Below are 27,274 nucleotides of genomic sequence, written 5' to 3'. Positions count from 1 at the left end.
ACATTTCACTCCTGATGAAATATTGTGTCGGTCATACAAACCCATAAAGCAGGCAGGGTAAGGAATTCATCTATGGAAAATCTGGTTCACAAAACAGATTACTGAGTTGAAGACAAGGGTTTTCACTCCAGTACTTTAAACTACCCATTCATGTTTCTTTGGCAGAAAGGAAAACACAGGCAAGCCCAGCAGCAGGGACCTCGGTATTCTCATCTGGTTTTGGCATTTATAATCTAGCTGACCCACAAAAGTTGCGCTGTTTTAGAAACAACACAACATAGCTATAATTCTCTGCTAGCTGCCCAGTTTCTCTGAACAAAGCAACAAAGCCACTACTTAGAGTCAGTGCATGACCACTGAGATAGGTTGGGATGTGATGTCCTGGACCTGTGTGAGGATCCAAGAGACTGAGGATCCAAGAGACCTTCAGACCAAGCCAAGGAACTGCTTGCATAAAGCCAGTCAGAGAGACTGTGTAATGCCTGCTTCATCAAGGAATTTTGGCAAGATCGTGACAAGTTCAGGTCAGCCAAAAACACAGCACCTTCAGACATGCACTGTAGCAGAACCTGAGCACATAAGGAGGTTTTCTGATGGAAGCTTAGGCTTCCCAGTAATCAAAGAAGACTCCACGAGGGATATGTTTTAAGTTTATTGCTCTCTTGAGTTTACATGTTAATTAGCCTGAACTGCACATTAGGTAACTAAGAGCTTTTTTCCCTTTTACCAAGTTGATTTAAGAAGTAAATATAAAGATAGGACCATGAGGTAAACATGAAATGAGTATTGCAGCAAATACCAGGGCTAACAAAGCATAACTATTGTTCAGTGTTTAGTGGGCACCATGACAGCAATTATTTTAAGGAAGGATTTAAAAAACAATGCTTCGAGTATTTTTATGGGGAACTCCTCCCATGCTCAGGGGTTTTCATGCTTTCAGCTATTACATCTGCAACTGAAGCTAACTGTGAAATTAGCAATTGATTTATCCCATGGTACATACATGCACATTTGCAACAGTAAAAGTGAGTAGGGGTCAATAGTGAATAGTATGAGTAAACGTTAGAGCCCTTTTTATCAAGTTTTGTGATTCAGTATTTAATCAAATACCATACTGAAACATTTCCATGTTCCCTCTTGTTGCTTGTATCACTAGCACTGTTAACACATTGCTGTTATTTCCAAACAACATAATATGAGCAGTGCCAAAATAACAAGTCAGAACAAAGGAAAAGTTGACATAATAAGTGATGGTATATCTTGCAAGGAGCATAAGATGCCATTAAATATAAAATAGAACAATACAAGCCTAACATTTGTAAACAGTTTTTGGTTCTGTAAGATTTAATAAAAATAGATCTCCTTAGGAATGCACATACATATGAAAGTATTTTTCATTAACGTGATACCCTTACAAAAACTCCATTAGAATTTGTAGTCTATTTCTGGTATTGTGTCCTATTATAAAAAATATATGAACAGAAAGAGAAAAATATGGAAATTAACTATTTCTGTTTATTTAGCCATGGATTTGAAATAAGATTAAATAGGATACAAATTGTTTCTCATCATATTTGGAAGATGTAATTCATAAACATAAAATTCATAAACATAAAAGCATACTATGTGTTAATAGTAGTAAAATTATCTAGACCACTCTGCGTACATGATCTCCAATAATTTAGGTTTATCAATATGAAATCAAGATGTAATTACACTATTTTACATTTTGAAACATTTGTAAAATAGACATTTTACTTTAGTGGAAAATGAATCGACTGATGTTCCTAGGAAAAGACATCAGAAAAAAATACTTTATCTCCCTTGTTCATGCAAAATATATGGGATATAATCATCATCACTGCTTCTTAGGGTTTTTGTATGGAATTGACATTAGTAAGTAGATAAAAATTCAGAACTGGATACTTTCAATTTCATGCAAGGTTGCAGAATATGTTTTGAAATTTTCTTGCAAAAACAATAGTTATAATATCTGTAGACAACTCAAAGTGTGAGCAACACTTGCTGAAAAGTTTAATGAGTGGCTCTTTCCTCTTCTACTGGCTTCTTTAAGGGTGGGATTTATTTTTTTTTTTCAATTGTGCATTGTATTAAAATAAGACTATTGTTATCATATCTATAAAATAAGGACTTGCATTACCTGTATGGCTGTGAGTATATTGGCTAATGCCTGGCCATATGTGTCATGACAATGAACAGCAAGAGCACTCAGAGGAATTTCTTTCATAACAGCTTCCAACATTCTTTTCATACTTCCAGGAGTCCCCACACCAATTGTGTCCCCCAGGGAGATTTCATAACAGCCCATACTGTACAGCCGTTTCGATACCTGGTTAAAAAAAGAAACACAAAGAGGACAAGATGAAAGAGTGAAAAACAGGGTCCAGAACATACATTAGAAAGGACATGTTTCTCGATAGGTTTCAGTTTTTGTCACACTGAGTTGGATCTACATATCAGAAATCCTCTCTATTCATTCTTGAAAACTGTAACCCAAGAAAAATTTCCCATAGATCCTCTTCTTTTTAACTTTGTAGGTCTGCTTCTGTACATGAAATAGCCAATGAAGCCAAATCTATCAACTTGCTTTTTGACTCTCCCACAGAATCTAAATAAGCAAGATTTTACATTATGAATTAAGTTTCTGTCAAGCCCTTTCCCAACATTTTCCTGTCTCTGGGGATTTCCCAGCTGTTTGTTTTTCTTCATGTACTTTTCAGCTTACGAACTGTGCAGGGTAAAGACCTGCCCTTTTGTTTGCTTATTACACAGAGCCAAGCACATGGCTTAGCTAAGACAATAAATAATTAACAAGAAGCCTGATTTAGATTTGTCTTGGCACTGAAAACATCAATGAAAACTGAAGTTTTAACATACTGTAGTTAATATTAATTTTGCTTGCTTTTCACAAAGCCAAACATTAAAATACTAAAAAAAAAAGCAAAACTATAACACAATTAACATCCTAGTTTTTAAGTCTTAAAATTTTTCTTAATACCAAACATAGCCTTATGCTTACTTACAGAAATAGAGCCTTAAATGCTTCAAGAATTGTGTCTGCAAGTTCTTTGTGTGCGTATGAGATTTGAGGTCTGGCCCCATCATGTTTGTATGGAGAGACATACACTAGGCAGCACAGAATTATGTTTGCACATTGCTTTAGAAACTGAATGTAAAAACTTCCTATTTTAGCTTTGTCAAATTTATTTGGAAAGGGTTTCAACTTATTTTCACTTGCTGAGTATGTTTGTCCCCTTTAGCACTCCCCACTGTGCATCGATGATCCCAACAGGCCATTCCATTGGAATGGAATCCCAGTCTGGAAACAACTGTTTAGAAATGAAAAAATACAACTCTTTTCCAAGACGACTTCAGTTGCAGTGCACTCTCCTGTTAAATCAATTCCAAGGCTTCATCAGTGGGATTGCTGTGAATATGTCTGAGGAAACTGACAAAGTACTGCACTAGCAGTCCCGGAAGTACTGGATTAATATCACTGTTCACTTAATTCAAAGAACAGCTGAAAAAGAGCTTCAAGTGGTCTGAATTGTTCTGCTTAAAGCCTGTAAGTGCTATGACTATTGTAAATGTTGTAAAACTCCTTGTGCTTTACAGTCAGAGCCCCTGGTTCATATCAACATAAATTCCATATACACTTAAGAAAGAGACATTCACCAGATTGCAGAAAGGGATTCCATCTTGCAGCACATTTTTATATCATCAGCACATGGCAGGTGTTTAAGCTGGACTACTGTTGTAAGACAAAATAGATCATCTGCAGTTAGAGGTGGATTACCTCTATTTAATACCCAAACTTTAGTTTTTGTTTAAGATCAGGGTGAAAGAAGTAGACTTCTTTTTTTCTTTTTCATGTTCTTTTCTACGCTTGATTCAAACATTTTATAGGTGAGCATTTTAGTGATGGCAAGGAGGCTACATAAACTGCTAGAAACCATACTGAATTCGCTTATTTCCAGTGTTCTTTGGTCTTCTAGCTTTCTGAAAATATAGCTCTGAAAGAACAACAGGACACTTTGCTAACAAGCTGAGCAACATCACTGACTTGTCATGATCTAACCTTAAACTGACCCTTAAAAAGAGATATACATTTAATTTCAAGAAGAATGTGCATGCTTAAAAACTGAATGGGAGTTTTTCATACTGGATTTTCTACCCTACTATGGTAGGAGGCAGCTCATTAGTCATAGTTTTACAAGTTTTCAGTGTGGATTTTTGGGAGTAGGGCGGGGGAGAAGAGAACGCACTGTTTTGTCAGTGTAATCAAAATGTGATTATGAGGTTGCAGCATTGTTAATTGAATAGGTCCATGTTCTGCATTATTGGGCAGTTTTACTTTGCATCAGCTTTTTGCTGCTTCAAGCTGGTCACCCAACACTGCAGCCCCTTAAGCATGTGAACAATCCTACTGCTGCAAAGCATATTTAAAACTATCCTCTTAAATCAAATACAAAAGGTCATAATGTAGTTACAGATGGTTTTAAGTGAACAACAACATAAAACATGCTGCAGCCCTTGTGATTTAAGAGAAAATTTGCAATAATATAACAATATTGAAACAAGAATGGGTACATTTTCTATAGCTTGATCAGCAAGGGGAAATTACTGTATCATTAATATTTACATGAACTCACTGATCTAGGTTAAAAGGATGCTAAGAGAAGAAAGAAGCAGGCAGAAAGATAAAACCAAGTATACACCTGAAAGATAATGGACAACACAACTGGCTTCGAGGATGTTATCAACATCCTCGTTGCTTTCAACAACTTTCAAGCCTCATTTGCCTAAGGTAGAAAATAAAAAATCAGGGGAGGATAAACAGTTAAACAGTAACTCCACTTCAAGATGAAGATAAGTGATAAAAAGGGTTATGCAGTTTTATTTTAATTAATGATAAATGTTTGTTTGTTTTTTTTTAAATAAAGAACCATATGCATGTACCAGATGGATCCTACAAGTCAGAAGGCATCTGAAGTCTGGACTCACGAGATAACTGTATAAAATAGTTATGTACCTAGTAAGCCTGAAATGCATACAGGTTAATGATCCATCTCTCCCAACTGCTTTTGCTTCAGTTAAAGTTTTTGCTTTAAAACAAGCAAACAAAAAAAAACTGTTCACTGTCATTGACTGTGGAAAAAACAGTCTAAACCTGTAAACCTTTCAATCATAGCTGCTGATTACAATGCACAGTCACATGCTCTTGTCCCAAGAAAGATGATGACCCAAGAGGCAGCTCCCTGAAAGGGTTGAGCAACATGGCCAGTAATTTTGATAATTCTGATTCAGCAGAGGATGAGTGCAGATGTTCAAGTAAAACCCATTAACAGCTAATCAGATACTTCTATACAAACATCAGTGCTTGCTGAATCAGTGCCTGAATGAATAATTTACTGAGGTAGCTTTCATTCTTAAACACATACACAATGGTGTACAGGTAAAAGACATGCACTTGGATGAAGACATAAAATAAAATAGCTGCGTGAGTAAATGTATGCAGGTTTGGAACATTAGAGCACTCCCACTGTCAAACTGAAAAGGAACCTTTTCCTGCACAAGGAGAGTAGTCAGTTTTTAAAAAACGAGCAACACATGGAAAGAAGCCTGTTGGGGAACATGATATTGCAGTAAGCAATTTACCAACAGCACAGCTGAATCTGTCATCACTGCTCTAACTAAAGCTGTGTCACTTCTAACTTTCACTTCATATTAAAACCAATTAATTTAGAAATACTGAGTACCTTCCAATTTAGCTATTTTTTCAAAGAGTGTAAGTATATGTGGTCACTGTGGGAGAAGCATTATCACAAGTTCCATCTGGAACGTATGCTAAAAGAAGATGCAGAAGAACAAAACCTGAAAGCCACACACAGAGAACACAATATATCAGGCAAATGTTGACGAGCTGCTAGTGCTACAAGAGAAAAAAATAAAAGTAAAAATTGGAGATTCTGCTAGATCACCAAAAATAGGTGAGTAAGTGTAACAAAGAAGACAAGTCTTTCTCCAGGAGTAAAGTTGGTGTGTTCTGCCTTGTGCTGCTTGAATTCTCTCCCCACTTTCATCTTTAACGTCCATTGGACCCTCAGTGCAATCTTTGTCTTCTTGGAAAATATAACACTGGTGATTCACTCTACAGTCTTTTTAATCTGTCATCTCTGCTGTGAAAAAAAATAGACTAAGATATCTTTTTCAATTTCCTTTATTCTAAATGGAAAAAAGGGTGTGCAGAGGGAAGGTGTAGCTTATTCTATCACAGAAATATAATGAGTCAAGTTGTAGGAAATCACATTGGTGATGAGCTTTGGTTCGTGTGTTAGTCACATTACACTTGTATGTCACATGCCAGAAGCACAATGTTTTAGCAGTGGCTCTACTGGCACAGTATGCTCATGCCAGTGTAAAGCAGATTTAATATCAGTTTCCCTTTGCAAGAGGTTGTTGTGTTGGAAATCATCTCATACAATGTGGTCCACTGACATATGTGCTTGAATCTATTTCCTTAAGTATTTCCTTGCATTCTTGTTGAAGGAAATACCACATAATATTTTTCTCATGACTGATAACAATCAAAAAACACTGTTTTCCTTAGATTTGACTGCAGATGGTTGAGAAAAACTGATGCTGTACACCCAGCCTTAGCATTAGCTGTGTTTTGTTTGCTTCCCTTAAATGTTATTCATTAAAGAACTTTTTAGGATTAAGTAGATAACATTACTTATAGACATTTTAAAATGTATATTTATTTCATTAAAAAAGCCAGAAGTTCACTCTTACTTCTGCCACTTTAGCTGGTATGATGTTTCCTTCATACGGGCATCCCAATGCACAAGACACATACCTACAGCAAAAAGAACAACACACAAAGATACTTCTCTTTTATATGTACATATCTATATCCATACATGTTACATTCAAAAAAAAAAAAAATTAAATATAATTTTGAATAGTTAAGCCAGTCAGTGCAGAATAAAGATCCCAATGAAAAGTTAAAATTACATCAGATGAAAATAACAGGTTTCCCAAAATTCTTTTTAAATCACAGAACAAAGTTTTATAGCTTTATTTATGCACAATGTATGTCACAATTTGTAAAGGGCTGACAATGCAGCCAAGTTAACTGTGCTGCAGGAAACTTTGATTTTTCTCAGTATTTCCTTTTAAGTTACAAGAGTCAGCTCAAATTTTGCCTTGCCTGGCCCACACAAGGAATTCAGAGGAAGTACGGTATCATTTTCCTCCTTGTGCCAGCTACCTGGATCATAAAGATCAGCAGAAGGACGCAAGCAACTTACAACCACTTTGTCATCTCATCAGTAGCTAGAACTGTGGTGAACAGGGTAGCTTTAGCCCTCTGTATCTCTGCTGGCATTTGTGTGTCAGTGCCTCAGGAAAATTACAGTTCCATTGCAAGGTATGCCTTGGGACATGAAGAATCTGTGAGAACCTGTGTCTCTCAGCAGCTATCTACTCCACAAAGCACAAAAACTGGGAGCCACAACTAAGCCTTCATTGTTCAGTCTTAATGCTGTGTTAATGTACAATTTGGTTTAAATTTCCTTTTTTTTAATGACAATTAAAAGCCATGAAATTCCAATTAAGCTTCTAATTGTTTATCTTAAATTGATTAGAAATAGGATTAAACTAACCAGAAACAGCCATTTGAAATCAAAATAAGTGTGGCTGTAGAGGGATTTACAACAGCTTCAAAGGCAGGCAGAGCCCCATTCCCAGTGGGAGGTTGCTCAACTGCTTAATAGGAGAACAAGAGCCTTCATCGATGCCTTGTCATTCCCCTTCCCTCAGCACTGAAGGATATAATGTAAAATTATACACTGTATAATGCAAACTGGATTGAACAGATGCCAGTTTGTATGTAGTCAAGGTCCACAGGGTAAAGAACGTATTGTTTCTTTGCAGCTGATGGAGAAACTGATTGATAGAATGTGAAATCAGGATGAGTAACAGGCAAAAACAAACTGTGAAAAAATGTCAGCATTTTAATGCATAGAACATACTCCATCCCTTATATGAAGGTATGCTGTTGGCACACTGGAACCAGCAGTGAGAATGAAGCAGACCCTGAACCTAAAAGGAACCTGATTAGCCCCAACAAAGAAATGGAAATTAATTTTATTTCCACAAAAGTGATTGGGTCCATTACATCCTGCTCATAATTTTAGCCCAGATGCCTACTAGGCATGATTTCAATTATCTGTATGTTATTATGAAAACCGGGTTTTTCAAACTTGGCCATACACTTCATTAAATATCCCCTGATTTACATGTCACCATTTAAGGTTTAAAATTCTCAATTTTCTTATCTACATAAAAGAGTAGCTACTTTTAACAACTAAGCACAGTCCTGCTTTTCAGTGACACAAGTCTGAAACAATTCAAGATAATTTCCTTAATTTTTTTTGCATACCCAGAGTTTTTCAAATGCTACCAAGCATGAAAAAAATTAGAGCCAAAGGATTGGTTTTTACATAATACCATGGTGCCTAGAGCTAGTGAACACAGACTTGTAATGAAATTATTTTGTAACATCAGCCACAAAACTCATTATGAAGTGAGCAAGAACAGTACTAAATACAAAGTAAATGCAAAACATACAGTATGTATGCACATGTTCCCTTTAATTACATTTATCTGACATGTTCCTAACAGCTATATATATTAGATCAGGTAGAACTGAATTTGGTAATGATAATGTGGCATGAGTGACATCTGGAATGGGGTAGGGCAAACAGAAGTAAAAACAGGCCAAAAGGTATCTATAGAGCAAGGATATACTCCCTGTAGTTCACACCAGCTAGCAGAAACTCGCCTGAGCTCACATAATTCAGCTGCGCGTACTGAGGTATGAAAGTATGTGGTGACCGTAGGAATCTGCCTTCTACAACATACAAATCTGTTTGAGATTATGAACTCTCTGCATGCTTCTACCATTGTGCCTCGCCTGACATTTTAAACAAGGAAAATATGATAGATATAATCTAACTGGGCATCTGATACTACACTGGAGAAAACAGGGATTACTAAAAGAATTAGACAGGTAAAGGACTTCCTACCAGAGGGAACAAAGTCCTGTAGAGAATGAAAGAACTGTTTTTAGTAGAACTTGCCAAGGATGAGTTGGGCAGAATTTTGTTTAATATTTTCATTTAATGAACTGTCATAAAAAGTGTGATGATAACAGTAAATTTTTTGATACTGTCATTACAAAAAAAGCACTGGGATTTGTTGAAGGACAGACAGGATCAACAGAAATGGGACTCGATAGCAGTGTCAAAGGAAGTGAAATGCCTAAGATGAGGCTGTAAAACTGTGAAATGCACTCCAAAAATATAACAGGATAAGCACTTTTAGTAGAGAACATAAAATATGAATTCCATTTGACAAGTTCTTGTTATGTTCTTATTGGAAATAGCAGATACAATTTGAGTCATTCCTAGAAAAAGTAATACAAGCTGGAACAGATGCCAGTAAGAGCCAGCACAGCTAACAGCAGTACAGAGAACCTATGATATGAAAAAAGAAAATGTGCATGCCAAGGTGAAAAAGGGAATATAATCATTTATCTGCTCTGAGCATTTGCCAAGACATCCAGACTTAAGGCAGCTCTGGGTGGGATGCTTTGTAATTGCATTTGTGTGGTTCCAAATTAATAAACTCAAGTAAGAGGAGGTTTTGAAGGAAAGTTATCTGCTATATGCAGATACATTTGGCAGCTACATTTTCTTTGTGGTGTATGAAATAACCCATAAGGCATAAAAAAGAATCCAGACAAAGCAGAGCCCCAAGACCTCCACCCACACCCCTCCAAAATAGGTTTTAGAGACTTTGAAGAACATGGTGAAGAACCACTTGGAAAGAAGAAAATGAACAAGACAGCCATAGAAAGCAACAAAGGACACAAGTTTAAAGAAGAGCCTGGTCAACTGCAGCAAACACTACTGACAAGTCGAGAAGAATAAGGATAGACTACTGTTTCTGAGATCTTGTCATCAGGGAGTTTGGTGAGAGCCGTTGCAGTTGCAAGCAAGGAACAGAAGCCAAAGTGTAGGAGTTATAGGAGGGAATCACAGAAGAGGGTCTCCAGACGGTAATTATAAACAGCGCCTTCAATGAGCTTAGGAATGAAGCAGATAGGCGATGAGATATGATATGAAGAACCAAGTGGGGTCAAAGGTGCAATTTTTAAGAGGCAAATGCTTGCTTCTATTGCAATGGAAAAGAGCCAGAGGACAGCAAGAGGTTAAGAAAGAGAGTAAGGGAGGGGAGAAATAAGAGGAAGAACAGAACATGGGGTCACTGGGGCAAGTAGAAGGGGTACAGATGGGAAGTAGACAAGAAACTCCTGCTGTTCTGACAGTGGAGAAGGAGAAAGCATTATGGGAGGTGAGGAAGAATAGTGACAGAAGGAAGGGCATACTGTATCTATTTTTCCTTAGGAGAAAAAGCAAGAACTTGTGTGAAGAAAAGCAGAGGGGAAAAAGAGGGAAGAATTTGAGCAATGAGTTGCAGAGGCAACTGGGATTTAATTTGGGATTTAATATTCTCCAATTAAGCTGGAGAATACAGCTGTTTTCTAAAAAGATGGCAGGACTAAAAGAAAAAAGGAATTTGTAATGAAAAAGACTGTCTTGGTCTCGGAATATTCACCAGAGACACTCCTTAGTATGAGAGCAGAAGCAAATATCTGGGAGTTCACAAACCAGACTTTGCAATGGAAGTGTTTAATTCTAAGTATGCACTTAAATCTTTGCTGAATCAAGGCCAGGCATTTTAGTAGCTTAACTATGTCTTTAGCATGCTGTCAAGAAATAGCCCAAGCAACCAGAGTAGAAAGAAGGGCTTGCAATATGTGGAGGTATCTATAAAGCTGCTTTAGGAACACATAGGTTGATGCTGTTTCTCTCACTCAGGTTGCGTGAAATCAGAATTACTCTCTTCAGTAAAAAAAAAAAAAAAAAAAAGTGATAAAAAGATCTCTGCTTCCTTCACCTGGCAGGGGTTACCTAGTCTCTTGCCTGTTTTCCAGATTTCTCTGCAGGTGAGTATCATTTGATCTTAATGATTCTATGACTCAAAAGATCTTCTCCTAAATTGTTTTCTATGAATATAATAACAATTAAGAAATAAAACCCAACAACTTTAGTGTGTAATATTCTGGATAAAAATGCTGAACAGCCTCTGGGGATGGGGAGGGATAAGGAAGAGGAAGAGAGTTTTCAATTTCTTCCAATAAGCCAAAACCAAATTGCAGAGCTCCACAAATGGAACGTAAGACAATATCAGGTCCCCAAGATCAAGGTCACTAGGAATGGTGATAATCACCACACCAGCCCAATGACTGTGAAGTGCAGGATATGAAACCACAAACAGGGTAAATGAGCAAACTTTTCATAACCAAAGTGTTAAAAGGAAAATGAATCCAAGCAGAAACTGAACTCCATGTTGTAATCAGCCCTTTGTCAGCTTGTTTCAGCAAGAGTTCCAGAGCCAGATCCACAGCTGCTACCACAGCTGGAAGCACGGAGCCTCCTGAGAAGCCAGTTGCAGACTCAGATGCTGCTGTTTCCTGTTTATTATTATAGTGTAAGTTCGCATATAATTTACCATGTTCACTGCAGATGTATTTATTTTTATTGGATGTTCGTGCTAAAATGTATATGCCTATCATTTGGTGAATTCATAATACGAAGGTTGATCTGTCTCTTTGCAAAGGAAGACATTTGTTAGAAACAGGCAACCTTTACCGCAAGGAGAGGGAAATACAAAGAAGAGAGGAGGTAAAGGAGATTGATTCTTCCAGAAACACAATCTCCAAGCCAACCCCAAAATGTGTAAATAAGTCCAGAATTTCTTTCTGCACCTGATTTAAAAAATAAAAATATCAAAAAATAGCTCTCACTTTATGTGCTTTTCAAAGTGAAAGCCTATAGTATTCATTAGTAATTTTAAGATGCCTAGAAAACACCACCAAATTCCAAAAGTGACTTCTCTAAAAACAGAAGAAAACAGTTACTATAATGAAGGGGTCACTTAACCACTTCAGGTTTGATACCTATATCCATGTGGCAATCAGTTACATACTAGCAAACACACTGTATTGTTACCTCATAATTTCATATTAACATTTCATATTTGAATTTCCACTAATACTTTCAAGAAAGAGGGACAATTTTTAATTACCGCAGGTATCCTTTTTTAAAAAATAAATAAATATATATTAAAGGAAAAGCTATTCTGGTCCAACAGTAGTATTTTTTTTTACAGGCACATAAAAATTGAGTAAAAAATGGTAAAAAGCTGTTCCTAAGAAAAATCTCTCCTTTTATATAGTGCAATCATCCAGTATGATAGAATTATTATAATGGCTCCTACATCATTTTCTTAACCTGTGCCCAGTACAGCAAATGCACAAAATCCCACCATGCTAGCAATCTCTGAATTCTCAAACTTCTCCCGGGGACTGTGACCAGCTGGCTTAATATCGTGCAACCCTGTACTTGTTTACCATTCACACATTAAAATGTTCTGCTTCCAAGGAAGTCTATTAAATGTTCGTCTACATTTTGTTGTTCCCACAGTCTCAAGTATAAGCTCACTTATAGTGACATGAAGGTGTTAAGCTGGTTTTACTAACTTTCTAAAGCAGCAATAATACAAATCACCCTGTTACTTATATAATTGTGACTATGCTACAGAACATAATGTAGTCTAACAACAGTGGTTTAAAGCACTGCAAAAAAATTAAAAAACATGTGTAGTCCAGCCCTATATATTCTAGAAAGTCAGAAAATATGAGGTTGAAGTTTCTGCCTGTATTTGTAAAATATACACAGCTTTAAATTGCATTGATTTGTGCAAAACTGCATTGTTAAGAGTTTATCTGATGGTACTTCTGAGTATCCAGCCAAATGACCTGAATTAAGGTATCTAAGATGAACTGTAAAAAAAGGAAAAATGGCATTATTGAACTGAATTAAGATCAAATTGTCTTGATAATCAGAAGTTTCGGATAATTAGAATGTTTCTTTATTAACAAAATAAACTTTGTTATTTCCAAAATTACTTGATATAAAGTATATTAAAAGAAAACTGATACATTCTTTCACATGTATTTTTTTTCAAAATAAATGCAAATATAAAAAGCAGAATGAAGATAAGTAAAATTGAATCTTTATTCTATAACTTCTACGATTTTGTCTTACCTTGTGTATTAGCATAGATGTAAAACAATAGTTATTTCCTATAATCAACAATTATAGTACTTTTAACCTGTAACCTTTATTATACTGTAACATAAAAGGTATCAGTTGTACTATTTTGATAATATTGCAATATAATTGTTTATATGCTATCTATCTGTCATAGCAAAAAATATCGCTATATTTCAGCTGGTATTGAATTCTATAGACACATATCAATATATTCCAATATTCTTTTACATATTGTGAACTCAGCATACTGCTCATTCTTAAAAGTTACAAGACTATAAACTAAGGAATTATATACACCAGTTTAGAATTAATGTGTGATTACATGTGTTTTAATTTATGAAGCAGCAGCTTTGTAAGGAAATGCTTCTAGAGTTAAAAGTTATTTTACAGCAAACATTTCCATCTGTTTTTCTAACATTGAACCTCTAAACACTTGCATACACACTCACATTTGCACATGCAAATAGCCCAAATGGCCTCAAAAGGGCTCTTCACATGAATTTTTTTCAGGACTGGGACATAAATACAGCTTTTAATTGCTGAAGAGGTGCTTTTTTGATATATATAAAATATTACAACCTTTCAGCTTCATATTCCCTGTTAATTTTATTAGGATTAAGACAGTCGTATACAGAACTGAATGTTTCAGAGGGAGATAGATTATTTCACTGTCACGGGATATACAGTAGGTACTGAAGTGCCATTTCTGGAAAACAGGGACAGGAAAATCCCTATTTCCTTACTGCTCTTCTATTGTAGCAACTGTGATTTATTTCCATGTCTTTTTAAATTTTGGAATGCATTCACTTTGAAGAATCTCTTTTAACCAGATTTAACTTCACTTCTCCACATATACATTTACATTAAAATTGCATCTATGGTAAAACACAATCCAAGTGATTACTTGCAACTATCATTTGCCACAATTTTTTACCAATCCTGGATTGGTAAAAAATCCATTTTTAATCACTGAAAAAGATATGGTACTTTTAACAGTACCTGAATTATGTATTAATAAATGCAATCCTAAAACCAGCAGTATTTTGTGCCATGTCACATGCAAAATATGCATAGTGGTCATTAGCTGACCACAGTTTATAACACTGATTTGGCAGTGTCTTCACAGAATGTGTCCCAGATGTTATTGTAAAGTTTTTATGCACGTACAAAAAAATAAAAATTAAAACCCCTTTATGATGCTAATAAATAGTCTAACTGCTAAGACCATATGCAAGATTTCAATTCTTCATAAACATTTGAACTAATTTAGTAAACATTTAGAAAACTGTGTGCTGTGCTACAGATTTTAAATGTGACAGCTGACAACATAAATTTTCTGGATGATGATCGAGTCAATGTTAGTGCAGCTGTAGCAACAGTAAGACATGCAAAAGCTTAAAGTTTAGTTTCAACTGTTTGAGTGCATTTTTCATAAGATTCAAGGATTGCCAATGATTTACACTCACTACATAAATTCTAAAATGCCAGTAAAAATAGGAAATAAAATTTGAACCCCTTAAAATTATTTTTGGATGTATTTTTGAACTGCTCAAATAAGGTGTTAGGGCAAGGCACTAAATTATCCATTTCCTGCAAATAAATAACACTTTAAACAACAATAGTGCTTTAGAAAGGAAACAGTCTCTGTATTGAAATTAATATAAATACAATTTATGCATATTAATATTTTTATTACCTAAGTAATTCAAGCAAAATATTTAGCCTACAAAATTTACATTAGAAGCCAAAATGTGTAGCCCTGGGAGCTTGCTTGAGTAAAGGCTGCAGAGTTTGGCCACAGTTCTTTATAAGCAGCTATTCTCCAAAAGAGTGATTGAAAAAAATAAATAAATAATAATAATTCTCAGTGCACAAAGTGCAAATCTTTGCCCTAATACTCCACAGCTTCATTTCGTGCTACCTTGCACCATAAAGCCTATTAATACATTAATTGTATCTATTGCAATTTACATAAATTACAAGATTCTAATCCTTAGTATATGCACAGGTAGAATGGGGTTTAGCTGCTCTAACTTTTGATATCAAAGATAATCACCTACAGCCCATGCCTTAGACAGGCCAATCTATAGTGTGACTAACATAGGATAGGACCCAAGCTCCTTTGCAGCCAAAAGGATCATCCAGAGAGTGATCCATCTTATTCTAAGGCAGGTACTTAAGAAAGCACACATGATAAATTATAGTCTGAAGGCTGCCTATTTCTCTCTGGTAACTAAAAACAAATTTAGGACAACAATCTCAGACTTGTCATATTTTCATGCTCAGCTTTGCCTCGTGTTACAACAGTAGCTGTAATCAATATGTAATAATTATAAATAAATGCCACTTAACAAAATAAAACCTGAAATTAATCTTCTCCTTGAAATTAAGAAACAATCAGTGAAATAATGAGTACCAGTTCTAAATACTGAATATTGGCTGATAAATTAAGTAATATTCCATACTCTAGTTCCTAAAATGCTAGGTTTGACATCATTTAATGTAAACTCCCAAATTTCAAATACTGAAACTCAGTTTCTGCCCCTGCTTGACTTGTGACACTTACAATATAGATCTGGGCATAACTGCGTAAAGAACAACTTGCTACAAAGTCCTAATCATCTCATCATTCAGACAATCTCGCAAAAAAAGTTTCATGGAAAATGCCATTTACTTCATCGGTCACTAAAAGTAATATTTATAGTAGCAGCTATATGGGATCGTAAATCAAGATGGTAAATCACAGACTTCAATAGCTAACTCTTTTTTCATTGTTTTATCTTCAGGAAAAAGTCACTTTCATTGCACTGAATATTACTACCAGAGCTGTTTATTTGTTTGTTTGTTTGTTTTTAAGTTCCGCTTCCTGATTATCTTCTCCACACTTTTCATTAAGAAGGAGAAGCTCTCTGTTTTATATAATTAAATGCAATGTAAAACTCCACAAGTCTTCTAAATGTACTTCAGTATTTGCAAACTAATGAAGCACCTCCACTCAAGTCCTAAGGAATTCAGTGCAGGCTTTTGTTGAGTATTAGCACAAGACTTCCAGAATTGAGCTGGAATTGATGGGCTGCTTCCATAATCGTCCTATCATAAGCAGCTGAAATACTGTAAACAGACTTATTTACTTCCTGGATTTGGCATTCAGAACTGATGCTTCCTCTTTATGGGTATTTCTTTATTTTTTAACTAATTAGACGTTTCAAGTCCACCTTCTAGAACTTTGTTAAAGAGATCTGTCATTAGAGTCTTGTATTCTGCATGTTCATGCGCCTGATCTTTTTTTCTGGTTTTCAGAATTCTAGTCTACAAAAGACAGGATATTGAAGCTTAACAGAAGATACTGAGGTAGATGGACGCTAATCAATCCTTTTTATTTCTAAGCAATCATTCAGTCTCAGTGCTTCCTAGAGATTTCTGTAACTCATTAGGAGTGTGTCTAAATGAGTATGAACGTGCAGCTACGAGACTCAGTGTATCACAATAGCTGATAACTATTCTCTCAAAAACATTATTTGTTTGGACTCTGATCCCTAACAACATTTCATTTCTCATTAATTACTACTTTGCCTCTTCAAAATCTTCCTGGAAGGGATTTTTTAAATGTGCATTGAAAATCCAAATGGATTGTATTAACTGGTTCTGATTTATTTTCTAACTTACTAGCATGTTCAAAACTTTATTTTCAATATTTTCATATACTGAAAACAATATTCAGATGATGCTTTAGATACTTTGAATTATTACTTGAGGTTTTCTGGCTATGAAAGAAAGCTCCATTTTCTGCAATTTAGATTCTTGTCAGAGTTCTAGCAGATTAGCAACTTCACTATTGAATTAAGTTAGATCCCCTTGGACAAATACTAGCCAGTCTTCTAAAATTATTGACTTGTTGAAATATAACTTTAGTTTAATATCTTATATCTCAATGTCTCAATCTCCAACTTTCACTAGAAAAATTAGTTCCCAAGCTAATATTCTGTGCTGAAGATAGCTGTAATATAAACACACTTCAATGTACTTATCCCTTCTAATTGGATTCTTTACTCAGTTACAGTCCTACAAAGGCAATCATTCTGTCAGTGGCCTCCTGCTTCTCAATGATTCACTCTTCTTAGACTTGTAAGGCTGAGGAAGATAGCTATAGCTGGAATGGACTTACATCACAGCTTTCATTCACAGCTTCAACTTTGTTCTCTTTATAGCATATCTGATATTTAGCAGTCCACTGCTGAAGTGTTGTGTAACATGTTGCACCTGGCATGACAGATTCAATAAAATTGTCCTGCACATGCCATGTGAAGTTTGCTTAGGTTTGCACACTGAAGTGAAATTACAGATCTTTGCACTGGATGCACAAAGTAAGCACTTCTGATCTGATAGTAAGTAAGCACTTCATAATCTGATTATATTTTCTCTGGGTTAAATTTTTTTTTTTTTTTTTTTCATCTCTGGATTGCTGTTCTTCACTGTTTGCTTTCTTACATGATTATTGATATCCCTTTCACTGCATCTTCTAAGCTTGTTTTCTTTCTTTTTATTCTTAATTATTTTAATATTATTATTGTCTTATTCTGTTTTGCTTCTCTCATTTTCTGCCTCTTAGTTCATCCTCTTTCTAAGTGTCTTCGCAACCTGGTGCTCTCTCAATCTTTTCTGCTGTGTGACCACATATGATTGATCAGGTAGTTAACAACAAATGTATGGGAATGTTGTAGAATCCCATTGTGGGAACAGCCATTTCCATCACGTGTCAGTGTATCAGAGCCAGAATAGCTTCTGCTGGCATAATACAAATGCCTTAGACACACATTTGTGGAAAAGAAGCAGCGGGGTTCCACTTTCTTAAGCATGTGCAAACTAGTGCAGAGAAGATTAGTTACCATTTTAAGCTCCAACATCAACTTAGAGTCCACCACAGGGAGTTTCTTCATCAGCTGTAGTTTACATCTCCTGGACCAGTTGCAAAGTCCATTTATTGACACCCATAGCTATCCAAAAATACATACAATGCACAAGTTTTGAGGATTCCCTTGATGGTTGGCTGGCTCTGTTGTGCCATTTGTTTTGAGTTTTGGTAGTGAAATACAGGAACATGAAAGAAAAAACTACTTGACATGCTTAGACATCTGAAGAAACTGGAACACAGAAATTTTGTGAACCAATGTTCACCAGTGCTAAAGGTTTGTTGCTATACAAATGCTGCCTTTTCTGATTTGACTGTGTCCTTTTATCTAAACCTATCTGGGACCTACAATTCTGTCTGATTAATCCCTGATCTTAATCCTCCTGGAGAACTTCAGTTGCTAGTTATATTCTCAGCTCAGAGTTTACTTTCAGAAAAACACAGCAAATAGGTGTAGAGATCTGTTAGACAACAGACTTCTTATAAGATATGCTGCTCAGGAAGGCAAAACCTGACTCTGCTTGAGAGAATAGTAGCTAGGTAGAGTATTTAAACTGGTACAAATTCATGTTTCTTAATACACTGAAAGATATTACCTGTAAGTGATTGTCCACCTGAAATACATAACCAGGCTAGCCAAAAAGGATTGAACACTTACAAGCTGTGTGTCAAAACCCTTTGTTGGATAGATGTGTGTTAAAATCCTTGGGTTGGACAGGATGTCCTCCGAAGGTCCCTTTCAACCTCATCCATTCTGTTATTCTCTGATCCTCTGAGGCTGAGGTAGAACTAGAAGTCAGGTCTGCCCTTCTCAGGGCAAATACTCAAACTAACACAGTATTGTGCAAGAAGAGAGCAGTAGCATTACCTCTTCACTATTTCTGAAGCAAAGAGAAATCCCAGTATTTATTCCCGACAGGTTTCCAAGCACTAAGCCTGTAAAATATCTACCTCTATCACTTTTCAGCTCCAGGTACTTCCTTAGATTGAGTTTATATGTAGCTTGTATGACTAATAATTCTCAATGGACCTCACTGAGGAGTTTCATCTTGAAACTATATGAACGTTATTGTATTCACGAGGATGTTCACCAATAATCTTAGATATGAAGCTCTGCATAATACAACAGAAAAAGCAAATGAAAAAGACTGTCCAAGGGCCAGTAACACTCAGGAGTATTTCAACTTTAAAATAAAATACTCTAGATAAAGATAAATACTGGCAATTTCAGAGCTGCATGCACTAGATACTCCATACACTTCAGCTCCTGGAGATTTCAGGATAACCATCATGATATTTTTTTTCTTTAGGAAAAAATTTGTTCCATCATTTTTATACCTTGATCCTACAGTGTATTAAGTGATACATTATCAATACTATTATTCTGTATGCAGGATACTTTTTAAGGTTCAGGATGTTATAAGATCTCAGCAACACAAAACAAATTTTATTCTGTCACCTATGATAATATAAAAATTTGCAGAGTAAATGGATATGTAGATACAGTTGTTATTTTTTTCAATTTCCAGAAAAACTAGTTGTCATTAGTATTTACAATATATAGAACAAAATTAATAAATATATGTTTTTTTAAAAAAAGTGTTTTCACAATAAAAACTGTTATTTTATTACATTAAGATGTAAAAATTTGGTAGTATCCTTTTCTACTGGTACAAAAATAATCCCTTTAACAGTGACTCCAATATCTCTGTATTACTTAAGAATCTTTATATTTACCCACGCACTGGAATATTCATATTCCTTGCTGATTTAACAACTTCTTCAAATTTTTCTATGCTTTCTTCAATAGAACAATTAATATTCATTTTGCTAAAAGATTCAGATGCTGCACCAAATACTGAGACTTCTGTAGCTCCTGCTGCAATCTGGAAAATACATTTCAACAAAATAGAAGCATAACACTGTATTAGAAGTTTAGATTGTTCAATTCTGTATAAGACTTTAAAGTACATTATAAATCTCATCTATATCTCAAATAATAGTTTAATTACATTATTTTTAATCTACTACATACAAACCAATTGAATTAAACTTTGAGTTCATTATGCTGTGGCAAATTTCCTTCCTCTTCTTATCAATTTGATACACATACATTTCTGAAGTGATAAAACAAGGTATTAAAATGCAGGAAATTATGTGAATATACTCCAAAAATAACAATGATTGATACTTACATTTCATTTTTCACAAAAAAGAAAAGATCAAATAACATCCCTGAAATATCCATCCTCTAAAAAAATCCTGTTTCTAGTGAACTCTAGGAAGTCATTCTCACACTTAGGACAGGGCTCTGTACCCTGCTTGTTCCTACACCAGCAACAGTAACCAAAAGGAATTTCTTTGATACAGTCAACTGTAGTATCCAGAGCTCCACTGGTCTTGGTGTCATAGTTGATAGGGACAGTACGTAGAATGTGCATCTGGAGTCTGCTGAGAAAAAGTCTCTAAGCAAATACCAGCCTAGAGAATTTGTCAATGTTTTTACTTCACTGAAGGGGCACTTAGCCTGAGCTTGTACTCAGTACCTCAGTAAATCAAATAACATGAGGTAAATCAGAATGATGAAAGTCAAGTGATTGGAGAAAACATTTAAACTTAGGAGAATAGCTAATTAATTCTCACTTTCCAGTGACTCTTTTTCTATGATAAAATAAAATAAAATAAAATAAAATAGTTTTAAAAAATCATTTTTTCTCATTTTTTCTCACTTTTTTCCCTTTACTTTCTGCTCCTGAGGGATAACTTTGAATCTTCAGCAACTGTTACAGGAACAAAAATGCTTTCAAATAGAGGGAAAAAATAACATAGCAGCAAGAAAGAACTCAGGAATCACCTGCAACTATTTATTTATTGTTTTCTCTTCACTGTATCTCTAAATAGAGTATGTAGAGATATAATTTAATTCATACAAGCTACCGCTGCAGACACAGTTGTGGCACTATAAATGGTCTGACTACCAATGGTTGACTCGCCTATGTACAGGATTCTGTTTTAACAGAGATTGCATGTGCAGTATAGAACCTGAAGGACAGACTATACACAAACGTCCATCAAGCAATACCTCTTTCAAATATGGCTTGTCCTATATCAAGGCAAGGCACAGAAGCCTAAAAACAATTTCAGAAAACACAGAAAAAATTTACTGTTTTTTGAAGACTGAAATGCTCCAAACACTTCAAGTCCTATCATTCTTAATATTGTCTAGTATGAACTGAAACAATTAATAATTTTGAACCCTACTGAAATGAAATGCGAAATTTAAGAAATCTAATACATTCCTATAAACCATTTTCATTTAATTCACTCACTACTTTCCAATAAGAAAACACTCTTCAGAACCTTTTCCAGGGCCAACAAGTCAAAGAAGTAAAAGGAATTCTCGTTCTCTTTACATGCAATCATCATCTATAGGAACTTGCGAAGACTGATTGAATGATACTTTCATTAAAGCTTGAACATATAGAACTTAACATCACTCTGTTAATTCAGTCATTTTTCACAATGAAGATGCAGAGTTTTTCATCAAAAGAGAAAAAAAAAAAAGCATAGTTTAGCTCTAACAGGATAGGGTACGTTATAAATAGCTAGTTTATGGTACTGAGCTGGAAATGAAGGAAAACAAGAAAACGGGAAGGAGGTAATTGTGGATATCTTTTACAAATGCACTTACAGCATTATGAAAACCTTGAAGATTAGGTGTGAGAACAGGATATCGGACTCCAGGATGTCGCTCGATGCCTTTCATTACTTCCTTATGATCTGCCATCTAAAACATAAAAAAATATATATATAATAATGGTATTGATTGTCAATTATTTTTTGATTTTATGTATCTAAGCAAAAAATCACTTAGACTGTGCTATTGTCTAGATTATTGTCTAGATTGTATACAGTTCATACAGAAAGGATAACAGGAAAGGGATTAAATTGAGGTTGTACACTTGCCCTTTCTTGCATTTCTTAACTTTTGAATACTTGAGCTGCAAGCATTCAAATTCTACATGAATACAGAATTGGAGCTAAAATTATCAAAATGTTCTTTTTGTGTGTATCCGTAACAACATAAATTGCATCATAAGCTGAAAACCTTTTTATCATATTAATCATCAATTGTTATTGTAACTTTAAAACTACCTTAATGGATTCCACAGGTGGAAGCAACAAAATAACTAAATTTTAGAACTGTCCACATACTGAATTTTCAGAACTCTTACTAATGCGACTTCACAATCTTACTTGTGATTGAACCTATGCAACACTGTAACCAGCATATTTGAAAAGACTAATCATAAGTCTATTCATAAAACAATAAAGCAAAATATGGAACTCTGCATAGCGCAACATTTAATATACTCAGGATTTTCATTTAACAGAAGAACATACTGTTTATTACAAAAAGGTCAAAGAACAATACTTTATTGAAGCATTTGTTTTCCTTAGCCTCCTCTCACAAGAGAAACTCTACCTTTGTAAGACGTACTTAAGCTTTTCTCACTCAAGATTAAATATAGTTCCCTGTAGTAATCAGGAAGATGAATCAATGATTTATTCACGTAATAAACTGTAGATTATTTAGACAATTTATTTCTTGAAATAAGTGGAAGAAAAGCAAGTTTATTTTTAATGTTGTCTGCAAAAAACAATAAAGATAAAATAACACATATCCTTTGTATTTCATGTCTTACAGATTTTGAGTTTTAAAAAAATAATCTCAATAGCGTGTTTTAAATACTGTTTAAATCAGCACTCATATATGCAAATCTTCCAAGCAAATTATATTTATTCTGATATTGAGTTGGATTTCTTATTCTTTTCACACTCATGAAAAGTCAGTTTAGGAATACTGTATGAAAAAATAGATGAACTACAAAGGTTTAGTAACTTTTAACTTGGAATGCATAAGATATTGATGCAGTATGACAGTTCTAAGCACGTTGTATCAAATTATAATATTTGATATTATATCAAATTATATATATATAGCCAGTACTACCATCAACCTAGAATCTTCTTGTCATTGCTTTTCTCTTATGAATATGGATGAATTAAAAATGCCAGAAAAATGTGTGCATGTCCCTTGTATGCAAGCCCACCACACATCTATAAAAAAGAGGATACATGGTATAAAATGCGTCTTATAGCCAGGTACAACTTACTTTCCATTAGGAATCAAGTGATGGTATAATACAACTTTTAGTAATTGCTTCTAACGTAAACTAAACCAGTGTGATCACCTAATATATCTGATAAACTCACAAAAGACATTCTATAATGCCTTATCGGTTTAAGAACAATCTTTCATTCCTTAATTTAAAAAAATTTCTCAGGGCAAGGGAGAATGTTTAAAAATAAATGATTAATTAAATAGCAAATGTTGGAACTAATTCCGTATTTTAAAATTATAGCCTGACTTAAAATATACTAGAAATCCAAAATGACACAGTTTCAAACAGTATAAAGCTGCCAGGTCCAAATAATATTTTATGTACTACATTTGTCCCATTAATATTTTTCCTGTAGGTAAAATCCCATTTTAACATATATTGCATGTTAGAAGATTTTAAATTGTAATAAAATATTTCTTTTCCAAATTTCTTTAAAAATAAGCTTTCTAATGGTAGTTATTTATAATTTTTGGCCATTTAGGTTATAGGTGTGGGATCCTGTTTTATATGGCACCTTGCTACTGTGGAACTTTTTCTTTTAGCTTTTTTCAGCAATAAAATCACTGCCAAAAAAAACAGTGGATGGGAAACCATAAAAGAGCTTTAAAATATTAAAAAAAGAAATAAGTGAATGAGTGATCTAAACATAACCATGAATTCTATTCCCATGACCTATGAAAATAAAAAAGAAAGGAGCAAAGAAAAGACAAAGTCAGGACTGCACTTCATATCAGAGCAACACAATCTTATCTTTAAAATAAAAAAAATAAATAAATAAACACAAATAAAGCCATTAAATAAAATATTCAGACATGAATTTAAGATAAGAAGGGATTGGTCATTTTTTTCTAAAACTGACAAACTTGTTCTAAATTTGGTATTCTTAATGGCCCATACTGTTACCACCAAAGTTTGATGACACTTGCAAAAACCTAGCATATACACTTTCAATCAACACAGTCTGAATGCATATTGTTCCTATGTTGTCACCAAAGAAATTCTGCATTGTCAGTGTTCTCTCCCTCTTTCCTATTATCCTTCCTTTGGGCCCTTCTCTAGTGATCCTAGGAACATTAAAATTAATCAGTATGTGCTGTACAGCCAGTTCACCCTGCTTGCTCATGATAAGAAAAAGTATGATCATACCATGTTTTTCCCAGAGGAAACCCTGGAACACAGCTCAGTTCCAGCATGCATTCTCAGCTTAAACTGGACAAACTTTTTTATACATTTTGACAGAAGATGTGCAAACAAAATTGTTTTTAAAAAAATATTTTCTCATATTAATTACTTTCAAGTTTTACTTTGTAAATAACTTGCACAGTCCTTACTAAACATACAAATACTCAACTGTTCATGTGCATACAGTGGGATTTTAGTTTCAGACTCAGTGGAGTCTGCTGCCTTGGTTTGGTGCTAGGGAGCATTTCTGAGAAGTTTCTTCCATTTGTACAAGTTCTGGGTACCTGGATTTTCTCCACTTGATTCTACATCTCTGAATTGGAGTTGCTTCCACAAGAAGTCCCCTCTGCCATGAATGTTCCCCAGAGATCAGCTGCACTGCTCTTCATATGGATACTTGAATTTGTCACTCTGTAAATTGACTTTATGTTCTCAACTCTTTATCACTGCATAAGTGGTGAAGCAACTCACTTTAAAGTAGCTCAGAATCCTATAACCCAGTTGGTCTTTACTCATGGTGTCAATCCATTTTTCCTACACCTTTTATCCCCACTCAGCATCCTGTAACTCAATTCTCCCATTCCTCACTTATTGCTGTTCCTTGCACACAACACACACAAGTTCCTGCCCTAGTGCTGTATGGAAGAAATTGGAAATCACCTGAATTTTTTTTTATGTTTGGAGGGTGATGACAATGTCTAATATTTCAGATTTGGAAAGAAAGCAGAAAGGCAGGAGAACAAAGCTAGAAGCAAGAAAAAGCTGGAATAAGGCTTTGCAGAGGCTCCCAAGAACAGCTCTGTTAAGAAGTCTTGACATGGCCTACACTGTCTTTTCACTCAGAGCAGCCAAGACCATGAGTGGCCATGTTATCACAGAATCACCTGGGTTGCAAAATACCTCCAAGATCATCAAGTCCAGTCATTAACAGTGGTAGACTGCCAAGTCTACCACTAAACCATGTCACCAAGCACCACAACTACACATCTTTTAAATACCTCCAGCGATGGTGACTCAACTGCTTCCCTGGGCAATCTGGTTCCAGTGTTTCACAACCCTTCCAGTGAATAAATTTTTCCCATTTTCCAGACTAAACCTCCCCTGGCACTACTTAAGGCCATTCCCTCCTGTCCTATTGCTTGTTGCTTGGTAGAAAAGACCAATGCCCACCTCACTACAACCTCCTCTAAAAAAACATTCAACCCTGTCATGACCATTATCAATCTCAAGACAATCCAAACACTCCCTAACATACAGGGCTACCCCCCTACCTCTCCTTCCTAGCCTACTCCTTCTGAAGAGTTTGTAGTCATCCACTGCAGTGCTCCAGTCATTTTCTTCAGTTGTTGACACCGACTACACTGGAACAGGCTGCCCAGGGAAGTGGTGGAGTCACCATCCCTGGAAGTCTTCAAAAGACGTTTAGATATAGAGCTTAGGGATATGGTTTAGTGGAGGGCTGTTAGCGTTAGGTTGGAGGTTGGACTCGATGACCTTGAGGTCTCTTCCAACCTGGAAAATTCTGTGATTCTGTGATTCTGTGACTATGTCTGCACTCACCATAGGTAACCCCCGCTCCAAGGCAAGCAACTCATGGCTATGGATAACATTAGCTGGCAGAGCACTTTGTAATTAGAAGTTACAAACCTTTGTTTTCCAACAAGCCCTTCAATGGACACAGGTAAATATAATAAAAATTCTTCCAGATTCATGTTTTTCATTGGAATACAATTAGTGGGACAGACAGATAAAGGTATGTATAGTCCTAGCACATATAGTATGCATGTGCATTGGGACTACTTTTAATAATTAGCCCAAGTTCAGTGGACCTAAATCAAACCACAAAACTTGAAAATTGTGTAAACAGCACCTGACTACAGCATCTGATTTTACAAAAAAAAAAAATAATAATGATGATAATTTACTCCTGTTCCATTGTCATCTATATTTATACAGACAATACGACTGGAAGACATCACTGCAATTACATGTAAATTGAAAGTAGAAATGGTGATGATTTTACATACCTGAGGCACCCATTTGGATGAAACGAAACTGGTCACTTCTATTGCAGAAAGGCCTGTTTTGGAAAGCCGGTTGATTAACTCAATTTTGATATCAGTTGGGACTATCACCTGTGAACATGGAGACATGCTATAGTAAAGTATTTCATGCCATAAGAAACTTTCATAAGTCTTTCGTACATAATCAATACATATATTTTAAAATCACGAATTACACTGGTACATTATACCATGACTACACTGTTTAATGAGAGTACGAAGCTACAATACAGGAAAAGCACTAGGAAGTATACAAGATCCTACTCCATTTCTTTGCCCACTACAAAAGAATAAAGAAACATTTCCATGTAACTGTTTATAGATCTGCCCTAATTGTTAGCAACCAAAGATCAGCCTAGCAAATAAGTGACAAAGGAAAATAATACAGAAGAGTCCACCCACAGAAAAATGGGATAAAAAAAAGCTCCAAGGCTGAGGCAGAGTAATTCTCCTATTCTGTTAATACCATTAACTCTACTAACACCTTTAATATCAGTATCAACATGTATAAGCTTAACCTCCCATTTGCAGAAAGGGATGATTGTTTTGACACATGTACTGTATTTTATACAGTCTCTTTCAATCTTCTTCCATGCTTCCCAATCCCTCTTCAGGCAAATAATATTAAAAGAGTGATTTTGTTTCCTTTCTATGTTATTTCAC

General features: G+C 35.1%; 1 protein-coding gene across 3 annotated transcripts in view; it reads right to left on the bottom strand.

Moving 5' to 3' along the window:
• HMGCLL1 (3-hydroxy-3-methylglutaryl-CoA lyase like 1) overlaps positions 1-27,274 on the bottom strand; it is an 84,337-nt gene that overhangs the window by 32,601 nt on the left and 24,462 nt on the right. For 2 of the 3 annotated variants that reach the window (XM_082757420.1, XM_082757422.1), the window contains exons 3-7: positions 26,576-26,683; positions 21,872-21,967; positions 19,918-20,066; positions 6,817-6,880; positions 2,162-2,350 (exon numbers count right to left, since the gene is read on the bottom strand). In XM_082757420.1, coding sequence (XP_082613546.1) covers positions 2,162-2,350; positions 6,817-6,880; positions 19,918-20,066; positions 21,872-21,967; positions 26,576-26,683 — 606 coding nt within the window. The remainder of the gene's footprint in view (positions 1-2,161; positions 2,351-6,816; positions 6,881-19,917; positions 20,067-21,871; positions 21,968-26,575; positions 26,684-27,274) is intronic. The other variant, XM_082757421.1, reaches the window with a different exon arrangement.

This window comes from Aythya marila (assembly GCF_965140915.1).
Source record: "Aythya marila genome assembly, chromosome: 3".
In the NCBI taxonomy this organism is placed as follows: Eukaryota; Metazoa; Chordata; class Aves; order Anseriformes; family Anatidae; genus Aythya; species Aythya marila.
The sequence above is the reverse complement of the archived record's forward strand: the minus strand, read 5'-3'. Positions and strand labels throughout refer to the sequence as shown.